The sequence below is a fragment of the Theobroma umbraticum genome, unplaced genomic scaffold, assembly GCF_002168275.2.
Source record: "Theobroma umbraticum cultivar Fairchild unplaced genomic scaffold, ASM216827v3 scaffold_31.0, whole genome shotgun sequence".
NCBI lineage: Eukaryota > Viridiplantae > Streptophyta > Magnoliopsida > Malvales > Malvaceae > Theobroma > Theobroma umbraticum.
The window spans coordinates 245,998-256,178 of NW_018397283.1; the positions used below are offsets into that span (position 1 = coordinate 245,998).

General features: G+C 37.5%; 3 protein-coding genes and 2 pseudogenes across 3 annotated transcripts; 2 read left to right on the plus strand and 3 right to left on the minus strand.

The window, feature by feature from the left end:
* Window positions 1-45: 45 nt before the first annotated feature.
* LOC110428311 (RING/U-box superfamily protein) lies at window positions 46-1,707 on the minus strand. The gene has a single exon (XM_021444118.2). It carries the CDS (start codon window positions 1,194-1,196, stop codon window positions 405-407), a length of 792 nt encoding a protein of 263 aa, XP_021299793.1. The 5' UTR covers window positions 1,197-1,707; the 3' UTR covers window positions 46-404.
* A 790-nt stretch (window positions 1,708-2,497) lies between these two features.
* LOC110428314 (nodulin-related protein 1 pseudogene) lies at window positions 2,498-3,195 on the minus strand (annotated as a pseudogene).
* Window positions 3,196-4,186: 991 nt separating this feature from the next.
* On the minus strand, window positions 4,187-4,809 carry LOC110428315 (nodulin-related protein 1-like). Its single transcript, XM_021444121.2, has one exon. The coding sequence runs from the start codon at window positions 4,739-4,741 to the stop codon at window positions 4,349-4,351; it is 393 nt and encodes a 130-aa protein (XP_021299796.1). The 5' UTR covers window positions 4,742-4,809; the 3' UTR covers window positions 4,187-4,348.
* Window positions 4,810-6,741: 1,932 nt separating this feature from the next.
* Window positions 6,742-8,487, plus strand: LOC110428310 (Ankyrin repeat family protein). Its single transcript, XM_021444117.2, has 5 exons — window positions 6,742-7,047; window positions 7,132-7,261; window positions 7,517-7,641; window positions 7,761-7,907; window positions 8,181-8,487. The coding sequence occupies exons 1-5, from the start codon at window positions 6,856-6,858 to the stop codon at window positions 8,313-8,315; spliced, it is 729 nt and encodes a 242-aa protein (XP_021299792.2). The 5' UTR covers window positions 6,742-6,855; the 3' UTR covers window positions 8,316-8,487.
* A 735-nt stretch (window positions 8,488-9,222) lies between these two features.
* LOC149526269 (UDP-glycosyltransferase 708G1 pseudogene) lies at window positions 9,223-9,627 on the plus strand (annotated as a pseudogene).
* Window positions 9,628-10,181: the final 554 nt, after the last annotated feature.

Consider the following 10,181-nt stretch of genomic DNA (forward strand, 5'->3'; position numbering starts at 1 on the left):
CAATATGCAGAAAGACAATCAAGGCGGAAAAAAAAAGAGAGGAAATAAACAACACAATTAACTGCATTATATTCTTTTGCGAACTCAAGCTTGTACAACAGGTGAGCAGCCACTTCAATGGCATCTAATTCAAGGACACGATCACAATTGCAAAAACAGCCTTGAAGACTTTTTGTAGTCATACTCCATCATTGAAACAATACATTAATCTGAAAGCTTCGGGATGATAAAAAAATCCTGTTACCAGCGACAGAGTTACTAAATTTCAAATAAAAACATTGGGGAGAGCATTGGAAGAAGGATGAAGCCGGCTTAGAGATTACACCATTAGATGAATTCATCTGGAGATTGAAGTCATCAGAAGCCATAAATCCCTCAGACCTTTGAAGCGAGAATGCAGCATCTCATGAGGTTATTTCCCTTACCAGCCTATCCAACATAGGGAATGCAAAGTACAGTACCAAGAAAGATGGGACGGCAAAAGCAACTGTCACCAGCAAGTAGAGTAATAAGATAACAGCACTCGCCGGTATTACAAAGAAGACAATTAGAAGGAATATGATGACCAATGGGAACTTGGATGTAAAGTGAATGAAGAAATCCAACGATTTATGAAGCGAGAAATGATGCCTCTCCACATTATTTCTGCCATCATTATCTTGAGAACTGAGTTGCTCAGGACGATGAGTATACGACCCTCTCCTAACGACACCACTGGTCGCTTGATTTCCAAGCATTAGATTACATCTCGGAGAGCCAACCGGTTGATTGTATCCAGATGAAGTTCTCCTCACAAGGCCATACCTATCCCCATTTAAGCTCTCAATCATCCATAGAAGGAAGAAATTCTTGCGAGGGAACTTGAGATTCCCCTCATAAACCAGCCGGAGCGATATCAAGTGGCACCACGGGCAAGAAATGAACAAAGGGATCTTGATTTGCTGAGTGGGGAGTTTCAAAACAGCAGGCTGAAGCCCCAAGATACAATTTTGGCAAAGGGTGTGACCACACCATAAGACGTAAGGCACATTCTCAACAATGTTGAAAGATTCCCAACAAATCGGACATTCCAACCCTTCCTCTCTACTACCATTTGAGCACACCTCATCGTCCGAACACTCAGAACAAGCTCTGTCGGCTTCTTTTGTACTCTTTAACCCAATGCTTGCAATGGCATTAGAAGCAAAACCCCACATCGTGACAGAACAATAAAACACAAATAAATCAATAACAACTGCAAACAACTCTTCACTACTTAGACGGGAAAATCGTGGTCATTTTCCAATCAGCAATAGCTGTACCAAACCTTAAAAACAAAATAAAAATGATGATTTCCAAGGAAGGGAGTCAATCATTCAAATATCTCTCAAATCTTGATCCTTAAGCATAATTATGCTCATAAAATGCAAAATTGAATGTCTGGATGTGGGCAAGGTAAATAGGAGAAAAAACCAAGGACAGAGATTGGAATCTCGAAGACAGTGGGAAGCAGGTGGAGGGAAAAGAACAGAAGCGAAAATCGCAGAACAAATGGAAGACGATTTACCTTGAAAGTTAGCTGAATTTGAGGAGAAAGGAAAAGAGTTGGGACCGTCGGGAGCAGAGAAGAGATCCAAAGAGAAAAGAAGAGAAATAGGATTTCGGATTTCTCTCTCTCTCTCTCTCTCTTTCTCTCTCTGTTCTTCCTCGACGAGTTCAGGGAAATTACCCCATACTCTGTATATAAATAAAAACCAACCTGTTGTCCGAACGGTAACAGAACAGCGCGTATCGCGCTTAAAAACGCCGTCGTTTAACTATGGCATGGTTTTTTTCTTCCTTGTAAAAATAAAAATCTTTTATAAAAGATAAAGAAAATAATATGATTATTCTAAGAATTAAAATTGCATTTACTCAAAGAAATGAGCATTTAAATCTATTTTTTAAGAATAAAAATATTATACTTATCATTAAATTAAATATTTATCTTTTATTAATTTACAAATAAAAATAGTATTTACAGTACCCAGAACTCATGCAATTGTTTGGTCACAAGGATTCTTGCATCAAATGCTAGATTGTTGGTCATGGCATTCCACAGAAACTTGAGTAGTTCAACAATTATTTCTACTATTGTTGTTGTTGAGAATTTTATGGAATAAAAGATAAACCGAGTTTCATCTTGTTTTGCAATGCCCCCACAATTCTTGCCTGTTATTTCTTTATTCTCTTGAGGGAGAACCATGACTTCAATTTCCCATCTCTACCCAAATCCCACCCAACTCTTAATTACCATTTGAGTTAAGCTCTAATGGTTTAATTAGTTTAAATCAAAACCATAAATCTTGGAAGGAATGAGTTAAGCTCTTGAATTACCACTTGATTTCAATCTTGGAAGGAAAAAGTATATATTATAACAGGGTTCTTTCTGCTCGGATTTCTAGCAAAGAAATTATTTAATCACTATTCTTCAAAAGTCCTTTTGGATCTATACCAGATTGTCAATACTGAATTGCAATTGAACAACAAAAATTGGGTACTATTCACTTAAGATTATTGCAGTAGACAAAACAGATTTAGCAGAATTCTAAATCACTTATAGCTGCATATTATACAGATTAATTTGCATAGAGCATATAGTAAGGAAGAAAGGGAAAAAAAAGAAAGGAAAACCAATCATTACAGCTCGCTTAACTACAGGGTTGATCAGTGTTTCTTCAAGAAACCTTGAGCCATCTTCAAGTAATCCCCATAGCCGCCACTTCCAGATTCATCGTGGCCTTGACCATGACCACCGCTGGCATGCGGCTCGGATTGTTTCTCAGGTTTGGTCGAGTGGCCAGAATGAGTGGTGTTGGGGGTTGAATGGGACGAGTGGTACTGGTGCAGGTAATTCTCAGCCTTGTCAACATACTTACCAATGCCCTTCTCCTGATCCAGCTTGCCATAGTGCGAGGCAGCACCTAACAGATCAGCGGCAGCACCAGCAACCTTTCCCTTGTCAACCTTATCGCTTTCATGGTGCAGTGAGTTCTTCGCTGCCTCCGCCACCAACTTAGCACTAGAGAGGAGCTCAGAGGAAGATTTTTTGGAGTGCTTCTCCTGGTGAGAGGTTGGTTTATTGTGAGGAGCTGACTCCATTGAAAGGATAGCTTCAGGAACAGGCGTAGCAATAATTGAGATAAGAGGACGATTGGCAATGATATCTGCCTTTTATCCCTAGTGGATATATAGATGTCTGGTTGTGCCTTTAGGCATAGAAAATTAGACCATTGACCCTCGATGCAGGGAACCTTCCTTACAGTGTCGGCTACGCGTTACCTTTCCTAGTGAAGACTAAACAGGATTCTTGCTTATTCTTGGTTTCTTAATTTGTATTTGTCAAATCAAATTGTGACATATGCATATGAGTGTGTATGACTCTATTTTATCGGTTTTAGTTTGATTTTTATTAAAATTGATTAAAAAATTTTAATATTATAATTAATCGAATCGTATAAAATATAATATTAATTTTAATCAATTTTTAAAAATATCGATTCTATCGGTTTTTAAGATGATTGCCTGGCTGTTGGTTTCGGTGGGTTATAGAGAGAGAGAGGAAGTTAGGAAGAGGCAGAAAGCAGGAAAGGGAAGGAGGGGAAAAATTAGGTGAAGGGTGAAATTAGGTAAAAAGTCGGATAAGGTCACAAGGGGTAAAGAGTAAAGCCTTTAGCCTTTAAGGGGTTTAGGAAGAGTAGTTTTATCTTTTCATTTAAAAAAAGCCATCGGTTTGGGGAAAGAGTTCTTCGACGATCAAGCGGATCGGCCGACGAGACCGATTAAAATAATTGACGATTGTGAAAACAATCATCCGTTACAAAAACGGTTACAAAAACAGACTGGTTGAGGTCGATTGTTCGGTTGCAACCTATCACTGCACACGGCTACATACGCTTTCAAAAATATATAAAAACAAATAGTAGGAAGCACTACGGAAGAAGTGGAGATGGATTCAACCTTGGGTTATATTCTGAATTGATTCATATTTAAAAGTTGATCAGAAAGATTTTTGTCAGACTGGGGACCAAATTCCCTACCTTATCTGCCAGACTTTGTCCAAGTGAGAAAAGGTTGGCCAAAGGTCAATTTAATCACCATTGTCCATGGCAAATATTGAAATTGAACGTAAACAGAGAAACATTTTCTTAAAGATTTGTGCAACGGATTAGCAGAATTCTCACTACTAACTTATTGTTTATTGCTTCAAATTACACAGATTCCGATGGAGTCATAGACCATACAGCATAGAAGAAAGGAAAAAGAACACAGATTAAAAGCCATAAACAGTGAACACAGCTCTGGGAACTACAAGAAGACGAAATCAGTTTTACTTGAAGAAACCCTGAGCCACCTTGACGTAATCCCCAACGCCAGCGCTTCCAGAATCCTTGCCATCACCACCGCTTGCATGCGGCTCTGACTTTGCAGGCTCAGGGTTGGTCGGGGTGTCAGACTTTTGGGTGGCCGGGGTCGGCCCGGAAGACTCGTATTGGTGCAGGTAAGTCTCTGCCTTATCAACATATTGTCCAATTCCCTTCTCCTGATCCAGTTTGCCATAGCCTTTGGCAGCACCTAGAAGATCAGCAGCTGCACCAGCAACCTTCCCCTTGTCAACCTTGTCGCTTTCACTGCTGAATGTGGATTTTGCTGCCTCGGCTACCACCTTAGCACTAGAGAACAGTTCAGAGGAAGTTGGGGTGTGGTCTTTCTCTGACGCCATTGTTAAGTCTGAGAGAGCTCTAGCAAAAAGTTTATCAGCCACTAGGATACCGAAGATGTGATAATATCTCCTTTCTATCCAAGTGGATTTATAGACGCTCTTGACTTGTTAGGATAACTATGGATCCACTTCAAACTGTCGGTAACACGTGTTCGTTTATTGGTTCCAAGGCTACCACACATTCCCCTTTGCCTTTGTCGGTTTTGAGAGTCTTGATTGGCCTCGCCCTCGATATTTTTTCTGTGCCACTATGCGCCCGTATGATATCCAACCAAAGCTGTCGATGGAGCAATCCTAGCCTGTGATAAAGCTTGATATTTTCACGTACTTTGTCAATTGTCAACTGTCACATTTTCTCTCTCTCTCTCTCTTCTCCGTCTGTGACTCGTGTCTATCCCGTGTAAGGTGCTCAATAATTAACATGCCGTCACGAATGGAGCAACTAGCCTTAACGACTCGATAGGCATTTAATGGGAAGCTTGGTGCTTGCTGGTTAAGAGCTAGGCAACTACTCCGACAGGGCAATTTGACTCTGGCGCTGGCATTCGATTAATACCCTGTCTTTGTTAGTTAGTATTTCCTTTCTTTTTAGTCACTTCTAACTATGTAATGGGTATTATCCAAACCGTTTAAATAAGATTAGAATAGTTTATAAACAGGTTCAGGTTGAATATAGGTAATAATTTTGATATAGATATTAAAATGTCTTCCATAATTACTTGATTTACATACTTAAATATAATAATTAGGCTTGAGAGGTCAAAAGATGACAACATTCACATGATACTGATCAGCGGGGTGAGCACATTATGTCATCATGCAATTTTCTCAAAACCCTTGCATTAAAAGGGAGAACCAACCCTGGCAGAGAGCAACCCATCCTCAATTCTTAATGCCAAAGCCAGCCAGCCAACCTGCCTGCAGCCAGATGGTTTACCACGAAGGGGTGCCACCTAAGAACACAGACGATTCGGCCCGTGCTAGGGCTTTGCCAGGCTGCTATGAAAAGGAAGGCTGAGTACTAATGCAGCCAGCCGCAACCGGTTGTGTTCTCAGGTCACCCCTTCGCGGTACTTCTATCTTCGCTTTTTGTTTCTCACTGAATCACCGTGCTAATGGCTAATTTTCGCAATAGAAGTACTTGTGTCCGAGTCCATTACTTTCTCTGCAAAACGTTAATCCATGTCATCGTATGAAACGCTTAACATAATATTTAATAAAAATTGGTATATCATTAAATCAACTTAAAAATTTACATTTTCATATGAATTTTTAACAATATGATTTCGAACATTTAGTATATTCATAAGTATATATATTTTTATTTTAAAAATTGAATTTAAATTTTTTCTCAAATTAAAAAAAATATATGAATTCATTTTTGGAAGACGACAATGATATTATAAGATATTATATATATATGTTGATAATTTAATTTACTAATAATGTGATATGAATATATATTTTATTAGAAATGTGATATCTTATTTGTATTCTATCCATTTTGACATTTTATGCAAGTTGGAGGATAAAAACAATTTTTTTTGTTTTTTGGTTTTAAGAAAAGACAAAAATAACTTATTTCATATAAAATTAGTACCACCCACTACAATTTAACACTTTTTACCAATTGACTGACATCAAATTGTTATTGGAGTTATTTTCTTGAGTGGGATTTTTTAAAAATATTTTTTGAATTTAATTTTTTTATTTAAGAAAAAAATTATATAATTTATTGTCACAATAAATTACATTTAAAAATGTTAAAATTATATATAAGAAAAAAAAAATATAATATTTAAATATTTGATTTATTAATTGATACATTATTCTTTATCTAAAAAATAAAGTTCGAATCTCTTTCTCTAATTATTAAAAAGATTAATGTAAATTAAAGTTTTAAAACTAAATTTTAATGCTGTTGATTAATTAGGCTTCAACTCTTGTTTTTTTTTTCCTTGAAAATTTAAAAGACATTAAACTATTATTTTAAACTGAAGTGCGGTGAGACACAGTCGGTGAGAGGAGCACCACCGCTCACCGAATGTAAAATCCCCAAAACTCGAAGAGGACCCCTAAATCCGGAATTCGTCCGTACAACACTCACCGTAGATATGGAAGTCGATCCTCCAAAGAAACAAGAAGATCCCCAAATCAAAGATAAAGACCTCTTCAAAGCGGCGGAGACCGGCGATTCTTCCACATTCAAATCCTTCTCGCAAGACCAGCTCTCCAAGTTTCTTAAACTCCGAAATGAAGACGGTCGGTCTCTCCTCCACGTCGCCGCCTCCTCCGCCCACCCCGAGGTAAGTCTATCCTCTTTCTCTCCTAAATTTTCCTCTTTTTTTTTTGGAAATATTTGTTAATGTGAATGGAATCAATTGCGTTAGGTGGTGAAAATACTCTCAGCTGCCGCTGATGAATCAGTTCTGAATAGTTCCGATGAAGAAGGCTGGGCGCCGATTCACTCTGCCGCGAGCATTGGTAATTCGGAAATTATGGAAATTCTGTTGAGCAAAGGTTAGAGACTTTTCACGTTAATCCTAATGTAGTAATTCATTAATCTTTTTCTGAATTCACTTGTGCATATATGTACTGAAATTGATTGAGATTCTTCTACCTGAGTTTAGAGCAAAATTTTATTATGCTGTAAATTTGATTATCAAGGATGATAATTGGGCATAAGTAGGTTGTTATGATTGTTGTCTCAAGTGTGGGAATTTTTGCATCTAGCTGATGATGTCTATCACTTCCTTTCGATTTACCTTTGTGAAGGAGCGAATGTTAATTTGAAAAACGATGGTGGCCGCACGGCTCTCCACTATGCTGCTAGCAAGGGACGGTTGAAGATTGCTGAACTTCTGATCTCGCACGGTGCAAAGATTAATTCGAAGGACAAGGCTTGTAACTTCACACACAAAATTGTTTTGCCTTATATAGGCGCAGTTTTTTTTCATTTCTCGAGCAGCATTGTCATTATAACTTCCATTTCATCTGCTGATAATGTGATTCAATGCAGGTAGGATGCACCCCGTTGCACAGGGCAGCTAGCACCGGAAACTCGGCATTATGTGAATTCCTAATTGAGGAAGGAGCAGATGTTGATGCTGAAGACAGGGCTGGCCAAACTCCTCTTATGAATGCAGTCATTTGTCAGAACAAGGAGGTACTCTCTTTGAGCTTTAATGAACATAAGTTCGAAGGTTGCTGACTATTCTCCCCATTCCGGCTCATTTCGGGCATCTATTTTTCATTTTCTTATCATTATTGTTACATTTGACATAACTGCTAGTAATGCACAATTTAGACTAGTCAGTTTTAAGCTACTATATTGATTTACATTACTGTTAAATAGTGAGTTAAGATGGGGAACATCTTACAAAATATTGTGGACTTTTGGAATTTTTTTTCAGTCAAATTATATTTGTTTGGTTGACAGGTAGCCCTCCTTCTTATAAGACATGGAGCAGATGTGGACGTAGAGGACAAGGAAGGATATACTGTTTTTGGCCGAGCTTCAGATGATTTTAGACCGAAATTGGTTGATGCTGCCAGGGCTATGCTTGAAGGATGAGTGACTCTTGGTGCGTGGCTGGAGAGTGGTGTGCTCATTAGAAGAAAATTTCTGGACAAATTGCACAAATTACGGACAAAATGAAAACACTCTTGAACTTTATTTTGTTTTTATCAATCCATCTTGTGAAGAATCTATTGGAGCATTGAAATAGGAGTTTTGTTTAGATTTATTAGGTGAAGGATCAATGTGCTGCCTATTTTCAACTAGATTTCCGTCCCTCCCCAACCTGGCCCCCTTTCACAGTGCGCTGCTGCTGGTTTGGACCATGGTGCAGTCTCTGTCTCTCTTGTTTTCTTCGCTATAGCCTCAAATCTGTCAGTAAGTAGTATGTTCCTTTCTGTTTGGTTGGAAGGAAAAGAAAAGAGAGAAAGAACAGAGGGAACCATTGCTGAGGTGGTAATAAGCTATAGACATGCAGGATATGGTGGGGGAAAAAAGGGTGTAAATAACGTCTGACCCATTTATTCTTAACCCAAATTGAGTTAATTGTCAACCTATCTAGGAGGTAGCTTTATATTTGGATTTCTTCTCAACTAGGTGGAGAGGAAAGAGAGCGCTGGCTTTCATGAGCTTAAGTCAGCTACGCTTACTACTAGTTTTGTAAGAATTTTTGTTATAGTTTTTCTGTATGCTTGAAAGTTAAAAACTGTGCCTCTATTCGGTACTTTCAGATCCTTTGACACGTTACAACTACTTCAGGCTCTGCAAGGTAAACTTAAATATAATAATCTCCATTTCCCCTGTGATGATTCGAGAAGGTAAGTTGGTTATAACTTAAATATAATAAGAGAGATATCGATGGGAATAGTCTTGAGTGGGTGTAAATTCTTTGTGGGTGGTGAGGACTAAGATAGTTGACAGAGAGGAAGAAGAAGGTTTTGACTAGATACTGGAGCATGAACTCATGCAGAGGATCAAGAGTAGTAATAACGGTTTGGTCGTAAAAGAATGGGTGAATCAAGGTGAAATACTAAGTCATAAGGCTTTGGGTTGGTTCATAAGCCATTGCGGGTGGAATTCGGTGGTGGAGGTTGCCTTGAATGGAGTGCCTGTGCTGGCATGTCCACAACGTTTGTTCGGGGATCAAAGGATAAATGTGAAGGTGATTGCAGTGCTCGGATGGGGCCCGTGTGTGAAGAGTTGGGGGTGGGGTGAGGATGTTGTGTTGAAAGGAGAGGAGATCGGTGAGAAAATCAAACAACTTGTGGCGAGTGAATCATTAAAACTGGGAGCTGCAACAATTAGGGTTGGTGGAAGTTGCCAGAATGCGTTCAACAAACTTTTGCAAAGCTGGAACAAGGCAGATTGAGTTGAGGGGTTGCTGCATTCATTTCTCTGATATTATCGTTATTTTATTTTTTATAGATTTCGTAATTTCTATTTATATTTAAAAAAATTTAAATATATTTCTTTTAAAAAAATCACACACTAACTAATAAATCAAATTTTAATTTAAAAAAGTTTCAACTGTCAGTTGTACCCGGGGCTTTAATTGACCTAACATTGTCTACTCATCATGTTCTCATTTCTTGTCCCCTATTTTTATTAAAAGATCTTCAATTTTATTTCATTATCTAATTGATTTGATATTTTATGAAATAATAATTCTCTTATCTTTTGATTTTTTAAACTTTGTGTTTTTATATTCTTTTTTAATTTTCTTCTTTTTTCAAGATTATTTAATTTTTTTCCACGTTATGCTAACTTTTTAAAATATTTTTAAGATTAAACAGTCGTTAATTTTTATTTAATAGTAAAATAAATTTTTATTTTTAAAAAATTAAATTATACATTTAATCTATATATTGTAAAGTGATGGATTTAGTTTTTATATAATTATTTGTAAAATTTAAATATATATAT